The 18,494-nt window shown below is 44.8% G+C and overlaps 1 protein-coding gene across 2 annotated transcripts in view; it reads right to left on the bottom strand.

Annotated features, from left to right (window-relative positions):
- Positions 1-789: 789 nt before the first annotated feature.
- The window catches only part of GABRB3 (gamma-aminobutyric acid type A receptor beta3 subunit), a 255,533-nt gene continuing 237,828 nt past the window's right edge, over positions 790-18,494 (bottom strand). The window contains exons 8-9 of one of the 2 annotated variants that reach the window (XM_003800160.2): positions 14,167-14,411; positions 790-2,638 (exon numbers count right to left, since the gene is read on the bottom strand). In XM_003800160.2, coding sequence (XP_003800208.1) covers positions 2,297-2,638; positions 14,167-14,411 — 587 coding nt within the window. In that variant the 3' untranslated portion in view covers positions 790-2,296. The remainder of the gene's footprint in view (positions 2,639-14,166; positions 14,412-18,494) is intronic. The other variant, XM_003800161.1, reaches the window with a different exon arrangement.

Below are 18,494 nucleotides of genomic sequence, written 5' to 3'. Positions count from 1 at the left end.
GTGGAGCTCACACCTTGAATTACCAGATACAGAAAAAGATCCCTGAAGTATTGAAAGGGATAAGGTCTTTGCAAAGGTCTTTTTTTTTTCTTTAACATGTTAACAATAAGGCCACTTACAAGGTTTTTCCCAATCTGTTTAACCTTTAGGATCCCCCATTGTTACCCATGAAAAATAATTGTCGGAGAAAGAGCCAAGGACCAAAAAACCTGCAAACGAACAAACAAACAGAAAAATCACTGGCTTAATCTCCAGGTACAAATAAAACCAGAGAGCAGCGGCTGGGAGAAGATGTTAAAAAGAGATAAGGATGAAGGAAGGGAAAGGGCGTATTATAGTCATTGCCTCTAGCATGAGATTTTGTGGATCATGTTTTATCTGATAGTGGGCATTGCACGTTAACGAAGGCTCACGAACTAAAAGTTGTTACGTCCAGCAAAAAAAAAAAAAAAAAAAAAAAAAAGATCAAGTAGGGTGGGCTCATGACGATCGTCCACAGCACACACATCCCCAGAAAGCGGTGCCGCTCCCTCCGAGGAGGACATTGGTACCAGCCGTCAGGATGCTGGGCTAGACTCTGGTCGTTTGTTTTGTATAGAACACAGGGGGCGAGGCATATTTGGCATTTTGGGATAAAGTATTAATTTAGCAGTTTTTCCTGCATATTCTGCTTTTAATTTTTTTTCTACAAATGCTCGACTTCACCATGACACCTGTTGCACACCTGTAGTCATTTCAGTTTATGGATGCCTGTGATAGAAATATTGTTTACAAAAAATATATCATCTCTTTTTTTTTCTTTAGAAAGATCTCATCTAAATAGTAAGTTAAGGTTGCGTCTATGAAACCGGTGCACCTTGTCTTCGTTCTACGAGCTTTAAAAAGTCCAGATATGGATGAGGCTGTGGAGCAGAAGGAACCCAGAGCGACTGTGTGTGTTGCCAGGTTCCCTTCCTTTGCCTCCAAGAACGGTCATGGGTGGTGAGGTGATGCGTGGTGTGTGGGGGTCATGCTCCTGCAGAATCCTAGTCAGCCTAGGAGTAGCTGGATGTGCTTATGAAATATGTCGGATACAGAAATACAGGCATGAGGATGTCTCTTAGTTTCTGAAATTGAACAGCAGAAGTGTTTTCGCTTCAATCTTAATTTCTAGGTAACAGAAAGTACTTATACATCACATAAAGGAAAAATACGACCTCGCATGCTGCCATGGTAGCAAGCATAAGAAAAACAAAATCTTGGTAAATATACATATATATGCATATTATGCAAATATATCTCCTATTAACATACAATGTTATAAGAATGATCGATAACGTAACCGCAAGGGGGGAAAAATCATCCTAGATGTGTTTCTTTTTTTACCTTAGAGGAGCAAATAACCTGAGATGTCTATGCTTTCCGTTGGGTGTCAGGGCTAGAAATCCACACTAGATGTAGAGCACATTTTCGGCGATTGAAACGTCATTGCCAAAACGTGCCGTGGTGTTCCCACGTGACAGTTGAGCTGGCTCCACTCCAAATGAACAACTAAAAAACCACACGCCGCTGTGTATTAGAGTACTCACAACGAGATGCCACTTGCTCCGGATGGGTTTTCAAAAGATGGCCATTCAGACATCCGCGTGAGCTCTAGCTACGATGAAGACAGCAGGTGAGCACACTGCCCGCAGCTCACCTGTCCACTAAACCGTTACAGAAAAATTATGCCTGGAGAAAACAAACCCATCACCAGCACAGCCGGAAAGCCCACGCTCACTAAACTGAGAGAGGATGTGAAGTGTGTGACTCACTGCCAACAAGCAGTACCACTGTGTGTGTTTGCAAAGAATGTCTTCCTGATCTTTAAACTAAAACATCTAACTTAATGATAATAAAAGACACACTTGGGGATGATATTGTGTTCCACGTCCTCGTTCTCAAGGCATGATATTAAATGACAACTTGTCCCTTTCCATTAAAAAAGAAAAGAAAAAAAAACTCTGACTTTCTTTAATATGCATCCTGTGTTAAATTGTCCGTAGCTGCAAAATGTATACATGTATGTGTATTTGTTTTCTGTGGACACGGGTACTCACAACCCATGTGGATAAACATATACACACACATCCTCATATACACATGTATTTTATATATATGCTGAGAAAGTTCACATATATATATACAATTGCGTATGTATACACGTGTGTGTCTGCGTGTGTGTCTGTCTGTGTGTGTACAGGTATAAAAACTTGACAGGCAGAGTAATATTTCACTCAGTGTTAAATGAAGTCTTTGAAAAATCAAGTACAGTCACTCAGTTAACATAGTACAGCCAGTAAACTAAGTTGAAAAGAGAAAAAGTGAATGGGAACACGATCCTGGACCATCTGTCTATGGCATTCACATCGGTGAGATCGGGGATTTTGATTTTGAGCTGCGAAGACCTCCTCCGAAGGTGAGTCTTCTTGTGTGGGATGCTTCTGTCCCCTGCAAACCGCCCGTGCCCTTCCCTGGGCACACTCTGTTTCCTGTACTGGATTCCTGAGTTGTCAAAGGATATTGCTGAATTCCTGGTGTCGCCGACACCGCCCGCCACCTCGTTCATTTCATTGTGAACCTCCAGCGACGCTAACAGAATATTCCCGTGGGCGTCCACCTAGCAGGGAGGGAAGGCACACGTTTAGACAGCTGGCGAGCTCGCCCTGGAGCCCAACTTTCACCCTCTGCAATCCCTGGGTGCAGTGACGTCGCCCCATCGTGCCCCGTGAGAAACTGTTCATCTGCCAAGCCTGGCACTCCTTTCTATCGAAAACTCTCATTTTGGAGGTTAATTGCAGTTTAGAGATTTTACTGCCTCGATTTAAAAATGTTCACGTAGGAGACTGGGTAAAATGAGGGGGTGGGGATTTTTCAAATTGAAATTTCACATTATGGATACAAGTCCTCACTGAAGAGAAAATTAACATAGAAATGACTTTCATAACATTAACTCCCAGTGTTACAGCCATTTTTTTTTCATGATTACACCGTGGGTAGAAGCCATGTTCTCCCCTCTTTCTTTGGAAATCAGCTTGTCCCCTTTCCTCCTAATATAAAATATCCAAATTATCGTGGGTAGTCCCAAGACCAAAGGACACACCTGCTGACTCTGTGGAATAGATACAGACCCCACCTTGTACCCGCCTCAGCCCCCTCACCCGCCCTGGTCCTGGCAAGAGGCCTCCTTGCTAAAGACTGTATCTGTCCCTTCCCACAATGGAGCCAAACTTTTAAATAACATTTAATTTGTGTTAACCACAGCTTCAAACCTCTTGTGATGTCAACAGTCCGTTCATTGGTTGGCTGGGCTGCCAGGGAACTTTCGACCTTTCCACAGCACATCCTGGGGTTGGGGTCTCTGTGGCATCCTTCCTGGGGTGAGGTGGTAGCTTCATGTCTCTGACCAATATTCACCCTGCCCCAGCCCTGCTGCACGCTCCTCAATCCCCAGCACTGGCTCCTCGTCCCCACCTCTCTCGCATTCCTTTGCCTGGAAGGACACTCCTTCGTCCTTCTGTGCAGAAAGCCTACCCCTTTTTCTAGCATGAGATTAAGTGTCTGTGACTTCTGCCGTGATGCTTTCCCAAACCTAATCACTCTGTGGCAGAATGACGCGTGGCTGTGTTAACCTGTGTCTCCCAACATCCCACCATCTGTCCACTCATTCTTGTCATTACAGGTGTTCAGCTAGGTGAGCGGGAGGTGAGCTGGGGAGAGGGCACTTGATTGGAGGGGAGCAGGGACAGGACCCAGATACCAAGGTGGGGACACAGGAAGGTCTACAAAGATCCAGGGCCCACTTGGGCTTGGTACAAAGGTACCGAAGAAGACTTTGACATGTCCCCACCGTGGAGGGTGCATTCAAGGTCACTTAATTATGCTTGGGGGAGCCACGATGTGGTCACCAGGATAATGGCTCCCAAAGAGGTCACACCTTACCAGAACCTGTGAGTATGTTAACCCTACATGCAAAGGCACTTTGTAGATGTCACTAAGGGTACAGACCAGGAGATTATCCTGGATTATCAGAGTGAGCCTGATACAACCACAAAGTCTTCAAAAGGAGAACAGAGGGGAAAGCCAGAGAGATGTGAGCCTGAGAAAACGTGATGTGAGCTTGATGGAGGGGCTGCAAGGAAATCAGGAAGGACTAGGACACACATTGGGAGCAAAGATCAGCCCCGTTGACAACCAGAGGCAAAGGGACCTCAGTCCTGCAACCACAAGGAACTGCGTGTGGCCTGCTCAAGAAGGAGCCAGGAGCACACTTATCCCAGCTCCTCTGGAAAGGATCACAGCCCTGCTAATACCTTGATTTCTGCCTGTGAGACCCTAAGGGCGGGGGCAGCTACATCCCCCTCTAGCCACAGACTGAACAGAACTGTGAGATTAGAAAAAAATGAATATTATTTTAAGCTGCTAAATTTGTGGACATCTGTTATAGCAGCAATCAACTATTACAGGATGGGAGAGGAGGAGGCATTTGCACTGGGCCTCAAAGAATTAAGAGAAAAATTTCAGGCAAAAAGCAGAAAAAAACATTATAAGCAAAGACTTGAGGAGTGCCTGCTGGGTTGTGAGAGAAGCAAGCACCATTCCCAGCCAGTGGGGACAGGGCAACTGCCATTATCATCCTCCCATTGTCTCATCACAACAGAAAAGCACACCCAGCACTGAGGGGTGGGGGGGTGGGGGTATAGATTAGACTCAGATCGGCAAAGTATTCTGTACGATGGCACATTAAAGAATTTCAACTTGTAGGGCAGCGCCTGTGGCTCAAAGGAGTAATACTGGAGGTGGCAGGTTCAAACCCAGTCCTGGCCAAAAACTGAAAAAAAAAAAAGAATTTCAACTTGTGGGGCAGAGCAAGATGGCAGCCGCATAACGGCTTCTTTGCAACCAGGCGCAGCAGGACTGGGGAGAGAAGACTTCAGGCATCTCTGGCTTGTGGGCTCTGCCCAGAAACATCCCTTTGGGGATGCAGGGAGACAGCGAGAGACTTCTGGACCCCAGGAAGAGGACAAGAGTAGTGGAGAACAGGCAAGTGGTTACATCTGGGCAGTGGCTGCCCACTGCTGTATCAACAATAGCAGTGAGATTGCAAGCAGGAAAAGCCTTTCCTGTAGGTTGTTTTGTTTTTTATGGACTTGGGAACTCGGTTGAACTACCTTGGGAGAACTGGGGCAAGAGTGCGGATGACTTTAAGCGTTGTCTAGGGCTGTTGTCTAGGGCACCAGACTGAGCTGCTGAGTCTGAGCGGAGCTAATATTGTTCAGCTGTGGGCCGCGCAGCCATTGTGGGAGATGGGCTCCTGCGGGCTCTGTCCTCGGGGTCACAGAGCTGGGCTTGGGCTGAGAGACCTTGGGCGAGTGCTCTTGTGACTGAGCAGGCCAAAGGCCAGGACTGAAGAGTGGAGTGTTCCAGGTTTGGAAAGTAGAAAGGCTGCCTTGCAAACTCAGCCATCCCGGGGCATAGAGTGAGATGGGTTTTGGCGCACTGGATAAGCAGGCAGTCACCTCAGGAGAGATCCCAGAGATAAGTGCTTTCCTGGGAAAGCTCCTGCCTAGCCCAGGTTAACAGTTTAAAGTGTCTTTTAAGCGGGCTGAGGAGAGGTTTAGGCTCTCAACCCGGCAGGGTTTGAGAAATCAGCAGAGGCCTCCAGTCTCCATCTCATACAGCTGTATCAGCACTGTGATTAATACCTCATAAGATCACCTGTTGCCCAGACACGAGACAATATTCAGCAAGATTTATATACTGTTTGGGGGTTTTTTTGTTTGTTTAATTTCAACATTTTCCCTCTAGACTTTTCTTTTAAATTCTTTTTCTTCTTTTCTTTCTTTATTTTTCTTGTTTAAATATAATTTTCCATTTTTGCCCTCTTTAATAATAAGAACTTCATTTTTTCTAGTTTTTCTGCCCCTATTTGTTTTTTTCCCCAATTTTATCCTGTAACATTTTCAGTTTGTTTTGGTTTGATCCTTAGCATTTTTGTCTTTCCTCTCTATTTGGTGGAAGTGGGGTACTGTGTCTGCTCAGACTGACAAATGCTGCTCACCTTGAGGGAACCACCCAGCCCAGCACCCCCAGAGGTTGGGGGAGGTTTTAAGGGTAGGTGAAAGTACCCTACTGTACACCTTTTTTACTCCTGTCTCCCTCTTTCTGTGCCTCACTTCTTTTTGTCAATATTCCCTTTTACTCTCTCTCCTTTCTCTTTTTTCTTTTTTTATAATCATTTTTCCCTTCTTGCTCTTCAATCTTCTCATCCTTCTGGTTCTGTGCCAAAAGGACTCATCAAAATCTTAGGCCAGAGGCACAGTGACTTAAAGAGCAAGAGGAAGTGAAAGGAAAATTAGGGCAAGGAAACAGATAAAAGAAAGCACTCATGAGGAAGAATCAGTAGAAAAATCCTGGCAACATGAAAAACCAGTCCAGAACAATCCCTGCCCCTCAAATCCCCCCCAACAAGGGACCGTGAGGTAGCTACCGCAGAGGATTTCACTTGTAAAGAAATGTTAGAAATGACAGAAAGGAAATTTAGAATACGGATGACGAAAATAATGAAGGAAATGAAGGAAACAATGAAGGAAAATGCTGATAAAGTGGAAAATAACCAAAAAGAAAATCCAAAAACAGAATCAAATAAGAGTTGAACGATATGAAGAATATAGAAAGGATATAGCACAGCTGAAGGAACTGAAGCAGTCAATTATGGAACTTCAAGATGCAATAGGAAGTATCAACAACCAATTAGACCATGCAGAAGAACAAATCTCAGAGGTAGAGGACAAAGCTCTTGAGATAACTCAGATAGTTAAAGAGGCAGAAAAGAAAAGAGAGAAAACAGAACGTTCACTGACAGAATTATGGAACTTTATGAAGTTCAAACATATGAGTTGTAGGTATCCCAGAAGGGGAAGAAGAATGCCCCAGGGGAAGGGAAGCCATTCTAGAGAATATTATAAGTGAAAATTTCCCAAATATCACCAAAGATTCTGACACATTCCTTTCAGAAGGATACCAGACCCCGGATCTCCTCAACTCTAACAGATACATTGCAATGAACCTGTCCAAAGTCAAGACAAAAGAAAAGATTCTGCAAGCTGCCAGGAGTAAGTACACTGGGCCCGCAAGGGCAAATCCAGCAGGGTGACCACTGACTTCTCTAATGAAACACTTCAAGCCAGAAGAAGGGTCATCTACCTTTAATCTACTTAAACAGAACAATTTCCAGCCTAGAACTCTATATCCCACTAAGCTATGCTTTAAAATTGACAGAGAAATCAAATCTTTTACTGATATGCAAACATTGAGGAACTTTGCCACAATAAGACCAGCTCTACAGGAAATACTTCAACCTGTCCTACACCCTGACCATCACAATGGACCAACAGCAAAGTAAGCACCCAGAAATTAAAGGACAGAATCTAGCTTCCACAATGATGCCAAAGACAAAATTGAGCAATGGACTCTCACAAAATAAGATGAATAGAACTCTCAATAAATGTTAATGGCTTGAATTCCCCACTGAAGAGGCAAAGATTGGCTGACTGGATTAAAAAAACACAAGCCATTCATTTGCTATCTGCAGGAAACACACCTAGCCTCAAAAGACAAATTAAAACTCAGAGTTAAGGGTTGGAAGACAATTTTTCAGGCAAACAGAATTCAGAAGAAAAGAGGGGTTGGAATCTTATTTTCAGATACATGTGGATTTAAAGCAACTAAAGTCCAAAAAGACAAAGATGGTCACTTCATATTGGTCAAGTGAAAAATACAACAAGAAGACATTTCAATTCTGAATATTTATGTACTCAACTTAAGTGCTCCCAGATTCTTGAAAGAATTTCAACTTGACCATGTAGGTTACAGAAGTGAAAGTGATTTCAAGGCGGTGACAGATTTCTGAAGCACAGCTCAAGCTGCTGGATAGAGTTGAATTTGAGAGGTGAGAATGAGAGAGGGACTCTCGAGGTTACACTGCCAGGTTTCCGTGTCCTGTAGGGCTGTCTGGAAGAGAAAGGCCAAGGGCTTGAGCATAACCGCACCCCACCTAAGGATCTTGGCCACTCCTGGCCACTGCCAGGAAGGTCCTGAGTCTCCACGGTTTGGAGACAGGAAGGAGGTTCCCTGGGCCACAGACCCATGCTCCTCACCGTGGTCCCAGGAGGAACTCCCCCCTGCAGCAGGCAGGCTGGCAGCCGGGTGGGGCCCAGTGTTGCTAAGCTGATGCCACCCGTGGACGACTACAGAGTGGACTGTCACAGCAGGACCTCCCTGTGTGGAAAAGACTCCTTAGGCTAGAAGCCAGACAGGCATGGGTACTAGGGGACTGGCAGTTGACCAAGATAACATTGCTACCTGTGCTGGGAGGAAGCCTTTCACATCATTTTATGGGAGCAAAGTAGGGAAAGAGGGATGATCAGCAGGAAAACACAAACATTTTCTTATTTTTTATACTATGGAAGGAAAATTCCAATAATGTCAAATCCTAAAAGGCTCTGGGATGTTAGACCTTCAGAAGATTTCCAAACTTCTGTTCTCTATCTCTTCCTTTTTAAAATATTTCCCTGGAATGATCAGCAGTAAAGCCCTTCCAATGATGAAGTCTATTTTGTGTCTTCAAGACCAAGGAAGCATCTGGTTGTTTGAGTTTGTCATCATAGCAAAAGGATGTGGAAGGACATGTCCACAGGTGAATTCAGGTGTGGCTAGAAAGGGTACCCAAGCCACAGCATGGCCCAGGCTGGCTTCTCATCAGGAGAGAAAACATGTTCAGTTACTACTTACAGAAATTTAATAAACTGAGGTCATTTTGCAAATAAATTCAATTAGATTTTATTTAGATGTCCAACTCTTTTTTTTTTTTTTGGAAACAGCATCTCACTCTGTTGCCCTGGGCAGTGCCATGGAGCCATCACAGCAACCTTAGACTCCTGGGTTTTAGTGATCCTCCTGCCTCCACCTCCTGAGTAACTGGGACGACTGACTAGTGCCTGCCACAATGCCGGCAATGTTTCTATTTTTAGTAGAGATGGGCTCTCGCTCAGGTTAGTCTCCAACTCCTGAGCTCAAGCAGTCCACCACCTTGGCCTCCCAGACTGCTGGGATTACAGGCACGAACCACTGTGCTCAGCCTAAATACCCAACAATTTAAACAGATTTACCCCAATGGTAAGCTGGCATGTTTAAAACTAAAACTGATCTGAAGTTGAGTCCAAAAATAACTGAATGCTGTGGTAGATGCTTGTTTGGGTTTCTGGGTTTGTTTGTTTTTTAAGTAATTATGTAGAATTTATTCTTTTCAATCAATAATAAGTGATTTCTTACCTATGAATTAGAATCTCAGAAAACTGAAATTATCTTCCTGAAGGTAGGAAAAAATAGGAAACATTATTTAGCTCTAGAAATAGTCCTTGTAATGTTTTAGAGAACAAACTGAGATGAAAACAGCCCCAGTCATCCACTTCAGTCGGCAGGATGCCACACAGATGTACCTGGAAAATCTGGGAGTAGCTGAGATTCTTCTTAACTGTACACCAGCTGGGTACAGGCCCCACAGAGGAAGGGCCTCTCCGTCAGAGGCTCTGATAGGCGACAGCTTAAATAATGACCAAAGGCATTTTAAAATATTGCATATTGCCCTTTCAATACATTGTTAGATAGCACCTCTTTTCTAGTTATTAAGAATAACATATCAAAAGCTCATCTAGCCAGGCTTGGTGGCTCACCCCTGTACTCCTAGCATTTACGGAGGTGAGGTGGGAGGCCAACAGTTCGAGATGAGCCTGAGCAGCATAGTGAGACCCCCATCTCTACAAAATATAGAAAATTAGCCAGTCACGGTGGCACCTGCCTATAGTTTCAGCTATTCAGGAGGCTGAGACAGGACTACTTGAGCCTGGAGAAATCTGTGGCTGCAGTGAGCTGTGATTATGCCACTGACCACTACCCAGGGCAACAGAGTGAAATTCTGTCTTTAAAAAAAAAAAAAGAAAAGAAAGAAAAGGGAAAAAATTCTCTTTATTAAAATCTAAAAGATCAGAATTCGTAACTCTGTGGAATGAATTACTAAGTAAAGAAGTATCTTTTCTTAAAGGAAAGGAATATTTTGCCACCATTTATCGTGGTGATCCTATGTCTCAGTTTTGTCTGGCTTTAAAAATATGACATTTATGAGCCTCTTCTCTTTCCAGTAGGAAAACAGAAAAACGTACCGGTCAGGTGGGATGAATACCACTCATTGCCAGGCACATGTCACACCGGCATTTACCCCGTCTGAGCCCTGGTGTGTGCATCAGACACAGAGGCAAAGAGTCGGCTCGACTGGTTTGGCTGTTGCTTATAGTTTTACATTTCCATGGTTCTCCCTTACACACAAAGCAGTGTGTAGAAAATTTACATCCAACGTATAAGCAGATTTAGGGGGAAAGAAATAAAAAGTTATTAAAATCTGTTAAATCTTAGAAAGCAAATATTTTAAACAAATATTTTCAAAAGAGATGCTAAACTTCTTTTATTATCTAGAATTTAAGTCTCAAAATAGAAAGACATGATGATGGGTGAGAACACAAGGCTGAAATGCCCTTTATAGAATGACAGATGACTTGCAATTTTTAAATCATTTCATGAATACTGCTTATTTTGAAGGGTTCATCTCCTATCTTCTATAATTAGAATCATTGATTTCAATGTAGTTTTTCCTCCTGCTCTATAACCTTGACAGATAAAAACACTCAAAGAGTAAAAACATCTCATTCAGAATTCATCACAGAGGGATTTTTGTTTTTCCCTCAAAATATGTCACCAGATTGACACACAATTGCTACCTCATTCTCTACTTACCTTCTAACTTCTAGTTAAGTAAAATAGTTTTAGGAGAATGGGAAAGGATTTGTCATGTGAGCTGTGAAATCTTGCTATTTTGTAAGGATGAGGTTGCGTCTGCAGCTCTGATTTTTTGCCAAGAATTATGACTTTTTGCCACCTCACAAAATCCAAATGCAATTGACCCACTTGCAAAGTACCCCAAGGCTTGTAACCATAATACACCACCACAACGAGAGACAAACTCTGAGTGCAGAAACAGCCCAGGAACGAGTGACGGTGTGCACAGATAAACTAAGGTCAGAGCTTCCATGGCACCACCCATCGGAGGAGACACCACGTGGACAGTAAACATTGTGGGCATTCGTGAATCAACTGCTAAGTTAAATTATCATATAACTGCTAAGTATAAGTGAAACCTACTCATGGTTTTACATTAGGGTAAATAAAGTCACAGCCCCAGACCCCTTGTGAGCTGCCTACAGTGTCCCTGGGGCACTGTCTCTCCCAACAGGCTGTACAGAGACTGGTTTTAGGAGGACAATGACAAGCCAAGTCCCTGAGTCCAGCCAGTGGCTGTCAGTGGGGGGAAACCTGCGGGCTGTTGTGCCATGTGGACAAATGATGCCAGTTTTATCACTGAGAAGTAATGAGCAGAGTTTCTGGCCTGTAGTGCCACTTCTGTTTTGCATAAAATTTGATTGATTTCTCACACATCATCTGATATAAACTTTTTTGGAGGTTCATGTCTATCTAAAAATTATCACTACAGGGCGGTGCCTGTGGCTCAAAGGAGTAGGGTGCTGGCCCCAGATACTGGAGGTGGCAAGTTCAAACCCGGCCCTGGTCAAAAACTGCAAAAAAAAAAAATTATCACTATATTCTCAGATGCAGTCAGGAACCTATTTTTGTGCTTATCCTTAAAAGTATTAAATATGTATTTAAAATTAGAATACATGCATTTGTGTGTTAACTTCAATCCTTAAGAACTGATATACATTACAGATTCTTCTTTTTTTGCAGTTTTTGGCCAGGGCTGGGTTTGAATCCACCACCTCCAGCATATGGGGCCAGCGCCTCACTCCTTTGAGCCACAGGTGCCGCCCTATGTTACAGATTCTTAAAACCATGAACATGTCAAGGCTTTACCAAAATTGCTGAGAAAGCAGAGAAACAAATTTTTAGAGAAAATAATAACAATGGACTTAAGAATCAAATGAAAATTTCTCTGCAGTCACTTTATAACACAGCAGAACCCCCATAGCTGACCAGCTCCTGACACTGACCAGTTCAAGCTGACCTAATTTTCACAAAGCAGACAGGCACTACATGTACGTCTCGGGGGAGCAGGCCTGGCCCCTCTTGCTGACACCTCCACATGTTGGCCACTTTGTTCTAGTCCCTCGGGTGGTCAACTTGGCAAGGTTCCACCGTAAATTCTTTCTACATTCTGCTAATTTTCTCTATGGCTGTTAAAGGTTTTTTTTGTTTGTTTGTTTGTTTTTAATTTGTCTTTGTTTTAAATTCTAAGCTTCGCACTCAAAAAGGTATTTCTATAACACAACAGTCTGACCATCCTAACTAGTGTCATTTACAAGAACGGAAGTAAGTTTATAGCCCATTTCAAGTAAGAGGGCATTGGGGAGACAGCATCGTGTGGATGTATGTGTGAGTGTGCTCTGTGATGGGAACAATAATGATGTAATGAATTCTAGTTGCCTTGGAAACAGCGTGACGGAAGCAGACTGTGTGTCCCTAGTAGGATGCAGACCTATTTAGAAACATAACAGTATGGTACTAAGTATATTTCCCAGTAAGAAATTCAAGATAATTTTGCCCGTGGAAAGCCTGGTTTATTCATAGATCCTGAGCTTTTCTGACCAACTCTATTTATGTTTTGCTGAAAGGAAGGAAACCATTTACATTCACTTAGCATGCTTCCATCCATTCATGGACATCTGTGGACCTACCCTGGGCCACCCGGGGCCTCTGGACACAGGCAGAGCTGCAAGGAATCACTGGGTCCCCCTGGAAGGTAAGGACCTGTGATGGGACTGAGGGCACTAGAAAGGGCAAGGGACGTTCCACAGGTTTGGGAAGTAAGTCCAACAAGAAGAACTTTCTTAAAAAGCAAACCCAAAGTGTAGGAACAAACCCCAAAAAATAAACAGGTAGAAATATTTTTTTTGAGGATTCAAGGGAGGGCATAAAAGACGGAATGATACATTTAAAAAAATATGTTGAAACTATAATGTGCTTTCCTTAAAATATTGTTTGTAGAAATAATTGTTCTAGTTTTATATTTTTAAGTAAAAATCTTAAGTTGAAATACAGTATTAAACATTTAATAGAACTAGTTTTCTATACTTACAGTTTAATTTTGTAGGGCTAAAAGAATTATTTAAGTATTTGGGAAGTTTTATCACTCAGACTATTAAAGTCCATTAAAACAAAAATGACTGTCTTTAACTTATAAATGAGATTTTATTGTTAATGGCATATAATTCATTAAGTTTTTTTAAATGGAACCAAACTTAATCAATGGCTTTCTAAAAGTGTTGGAATTTGCTAGCATATAAATGTAATAACAAGAGTTGTGACCAGAAATAAAATTTTTTTAAAATATGATTTTTGAATGTATGACTTAAATTATAAATTAATTGTTAAATAAAAAAATACTGTTTGTAATCACAGTAATGTGCAGCTTTGTTAAAGATAAGCTGAGATGACATCTGAAGGTGAAGTGACTTTTGGAGGGCATTGCTGGTCCTGCCAGCTGGGCTGGGCTGGCGTGGGGTGTGCACACTCCAGAGCCTGCAGCTCACGGCCTGGCCAGCGCTCCTGTCCGCCCAGCCCTGGCGGTTGGCAGAACACGCTGGCCAGAGCCAGCACAAGGCCAGATATGCTGCCTCGGCTTCCTGCTTCCCACACAACTTCCTCTTCCCCAGGGACTGGGACCAGCGAGAGGGTGGACAGCAGAGAGGTCGGCCCACTCCAGTGCCAGATCATCACCTCGGTATCTCAGCTGCTCAAGATATACTGAAACATTGGGGAAAATGCTCGTGTGTGTCAAGTGCAGACCTCACGCCCCCGAGTTTCACTCATTCCAGGATCCATAGCCCTCTACTCTCCTTGCAGGAAAGGATACGAGATTTTGGCTTCCCAGCATCTGCACTGACTTTGGGTTTTAGATGAAGCCCAGTGACCCACACTAGGAAATATTTCAGATCACGATCCCGAAGCCCACACGACTCCCACACAACGTAATGGTGAAGCAAGGGAGCTGTGGGCGCCTGGCGGGGCAGCGGCGGGACCTACCCGGTCGCTCCCGCTCTTGGAACGGTCGTTCTTGGCCTTGGCAGTCTTTTCCGCAAGCTTCTTCTGCCTTTGAGGGCCTCTTCCAAAGAAGATGTAGTTGACAAAGGCGTACTCCAGAAGGGCCAGGAACACGAAAACGAAGCAGCCCATCAGATACATGTCGATGGCTTTGACGTAGGGGATCTTGGGCAGGGTCTCCCGGAGATGGGTGTTGATGGTGGTCATCGTCAGGACGGTGGTGATCCCTGGGGAAGAAACGCAGTGGTGAGAGGCGGGGGCTGCACCAGCCACTCAGCGGTCAGAGGCCGTAGCTCCACCACGCCACTCAGTGGTCAGAGGCAGGGGCTGGCACCACTCCATGCAGCAGTGAGAGCCTGGGGCTCCCCCGTGCCACTCAGCGGTCAGAGGCGGGGGCTCCACCATGCCACTCAGTGGTGAGAGGCGGGGGCTGCATCACGCCACTCTGCTTTTTTCACCTCTCTTTTGTAATTTCTCAAACTGCCTGAAGTAGTCGGAGCGACAGGTTGACTACTAACTGAGCAAGGAGCGTGTCACATCCAGGCCAAGAAGCTGAGCCTGTGCCCCGGGCCTTGAGGACACAGGGCACTTTGTGGCACCTCGCTAACACAGAGGATGGAATTTTCGGAGTGGACGGACAGATATGCAGGACAGAAAGGAAGGAGCGCTCTGTGTGAACACTGGGAGAAACGAAAACACGCCCAGAATTTCACACAAAGCCCTAAGCGTGTGGATGAGATTCTCCAGGAACAGGAATGATTTCAGAGCAGCAGCGGAGGCTGCACAGGGGGACAAGCCTGCAAGTTAGAACCGGGAGGTGGGGGGATAGCCTGGCAAGAAAAAGCAGTTCCCAGCATGAGGCTCGTGGGAAACAGGGGGGATGAGGCAATGATTTTTAAAATTATTAACAATTTGCTCCGGTCCTGGGCTTGAAGACAAATGAATAGTTGATGAAGCTTCTGAGGGCAAATGACTTTATACAGCAATTTTCCTCAGCTAAGAAATAGTCTACACCTCTGTATAAAGCTGCTTAAGAAATGTTTGCTCAAGTCAAGGGTTCATGATTTTACCCATTACAAAGAATCTCACCATACTCTGGGGTAACTGACCAAATGCCCTTTTTTTTTTTGTTATTAGGTTGAATTTTTTACATAGTATTTTGTGAATGATCTCACTCTTTCGACCAGTGAGATATGATTGAGTCTAAAGCCATGTAAGGACACCCACACAAGAGAAAAATACAATTAAATTCAAGTGGGAGGGACAGGGCCTGGTGAGTTCTCACTTAACAGGCACAATGTAGGGGTACATGGCACACCTCCTGGGTGAGGGGCTCAGCTACAACTTGGACTCTACCTAACTAATGAAGACCATGTAACATAATCATCTGTACCCTCATATTCACCTGAAATTTAAAAAAAGATAAATTTTCATCAATAAATAAATAAAGCCACCTAAGGGCTGTATTTCTCAATTCTCCCTCTCCTGGCAATTGACAGTTCTTATTCTACAAAGATTCCGTACTGAATCATTTGAAGCTACAGTGACCAGGGACCTCTTAGTGACACCAGCAGAATGTGTTGAATTAAGCCACACTTGCAGGAGTGACACAGACCACTGCTCACATGTGGGCAGGACGGCAACTCTGCAGCTGGCCTGCCGTACTTCTGAAATACTAAGAAGACTCAAGGCAGCAATGCAGCCTCACGGGGTCAGCTCTTTTCTACCCATGCAACTAATGCTACTGAGTGGTGCTTGGTGTGTCTTTCCGGACACTTCTGGGGAGCACCTTCCTCTGCACTGGGACGGCGGGCCTGCCCTCGAAAAGGAGACTTTCAGAGCAGAGAGCCTAAACTAGTCCTTCACCTCCAGTAATCCAAAAAACAAATGACGCAGGTAGGAGGCTAGGAGACAGTACAAGCCCAAGAAGCCAGCAGTGCCAGGACGCAGCCCTGGGACACAGCTCAGGCTGGTCAATCGGGTTTGTTCAGCACCCTTGTCTGATCCAGTCTGGATTCCTAACCTCGCAGGAAGTATCCTCCCCTTCTGTGGCCCACAGAGAGGACGTCAGCCCTGCAGAGCTCCCCCGGGGCCAGATGGCACCGTGCCTCATCTCCAACAGGGGTTCTTCCCGCACCGACCTCTGACTGCTGCTGAGGGCAGAGAGGGGAGCTGGTGGGCCCAGAACCTGCAAACCACAGTGCTGACGGACATAGGACCATCCAGGAGGTCAGAGTATTTTAAGATTCTCCTTGAACATCACATTCGTGTGCACCTGGGGACTGTTTAAATTCGAAAATGGCATCGGGATAAGGGCAGTTTACAAACCAATGTGAAAACACCGCTCAAATGCTACAAAATTAGGCATCCTCGCCACCATTCCAAAAATGTCGCAATGCTGCTCACACTCCCTTTGTATCCCCTGAATGTTCTGCTGGGGCTTTTTTTTGTCTGTCCAGCCGGCCTTGGTGGTGTCCCAGGAAGTGGGCTGCAAGCACACAGGGGCAGGGGCAGCCACACATCTCACGGGCACTCAGAGAGAACCAGGCGGGACCCTGGGCACAGGCTTGGAGTCCCTTAATGGTGAGAGTTGGCCGTGAGTGAGAGCTGGCCGTGAGTGAGAGCTGGCCATGAGTGAGAGCCCCCATCTTCCTAGTCTGGGCTCGCACAAGGGCCTGTGAATTTACTAATTCCTTCTGTCACTGGTGTCATATGGTGTCGGCCCACACCCTGGGTAGTAGTGCCACACAGGCCTGGCCCCAAGTCACCTCTGTCTTGACCGGCTCAGGCCATTGCCTGAGGTGCTGGGAAGTCTAAGGACAATGCTATGAAACCTTGGTGATGTGCCAGGAAGTGGCACCTGACATTATTAACACTGGCAGTGAATGCTCACATATTACCATTGTTACAGAAAAATAATCTTCAATAGCCTCGAGTTTTCCTGGCCTCTAAAGGGACATCACCCACCCAACTGCAGCAGAGAGACAGCTAGGGTGGCGTTCATGCTCTTGGTACATTTACCAGGCTGGTAGTCTGTCCACAAACCATTAAACTCAATTCATTTTTCCTGAGCATTATGTGAATGAAATATTGCATTTGGCAAACTGCAATAAAGTTGACTATGAAATAAAAATATAATTTATTTGCACCATTTAATCAGAACATTTTATCTTACCTCCTTATGGTCAAAATAATCTGGCCTACATTATATCAGTAACATTTTCACTTTCAGAAGTTCCAATACTAGTACAGGCTGAGCATCCCTAATCCGAAAATCCAAAGTCCAAAATGCTCCAAAATCTGAAACTCTTAAGATGCTGAAAGGATTCATTGGAGCATCTCATGTTTCAGATTATGGATGCCCAACCTGTAAGTATAAAGCAAATATTCCTTGGATTCACAAGCTTGAGACCAGTCTCAGCAAGGGCAAGACCCCATCTCTACTAAAAATAGAAAAATTAGCCACAAGCTGTGGTAGGCACCTGTAGTACCAGCTACTGGGGAGGGATGCTGAGGAAAATGGATCCCTCGAGTTTGCTGTGAGCTAATGAGGCCACGGCACTCAACCCGGGGTGGCAGAGTGAGACTCTGTCTCAATGAACAAACAAACAAAAATACCCAAATATTCCAAAATTTAAAATGAATCTGAAATTCCAAATACTTTTGCCCCAAGCATTTTGGATAAAAGATACTTAATCTGTACTCCCTGATGACTGGCATCAGGGCTCTGAGGAAAGTGCTCAGTTAAAACTTCCTTCTTTGAAGTCTCAGGCTGCTGACAGTTAACAGTTCAAGATTTCTGGGGGTCATACCCGGGGCAGCAGAAGCAAAATTCAGAGACACACCAGGCAGCCAGCAGCTGTTGGGGGAGCCAGCAGGGCAGGAGAAGCGTCCAGGTATCACCCTGGGTATCACCTGGCCCAGCGTCCAAGCAAGAGCACCCCACAGGGTCTGCACTGAGCAATCATCTAGAAATGATGAATCATCATCTAGAAATGATGAATCATCCCACCCCAGCACAGACCTGTGGGATGAAGGCCAAGGGTGCTCTGAGCACTTCAGAAGGTGCAGTATGAGACAAGAGTCTTGGGAGGGCCTGGAGGGAGGCTTCTCTGAGGAAAGCCCTCCACACACAGGCATTTCCGCTTATTGAGTCAAAGAACAAAGCAGTCTCTTAAAGGTTCTGAGGGATCCGTCAATCAAAATAATTCATTAGAAACAGTGCAGAGTTTGCAGGGTGGACAGAGGGCACGAGTGTGCAGGGGGACAGAGGGCACGAGTGTGCGGGGTGGACAGAGGGCACGAGTGTG

This window comes from Otolemur garnettii, unplaced genomic scaffold (assembly GCF_000181295.1).
Source record: "Otolemur garnettii isolate 467f Iridium unplaced genomic scaffold, OtoGar3 scaffold00170, whole genome shotgun sequence".
NCBI classification, from domain to species: Eukaryota; Metazoa; Chordata; class Mammalia; order Primates; family Galagidae; genus Otolemur; species Otolemur garnettii.
Note: the sequence above shows the minus strand (reverse complement) of the source record. Positions and strands in the feature narration are given on the sequence as shown.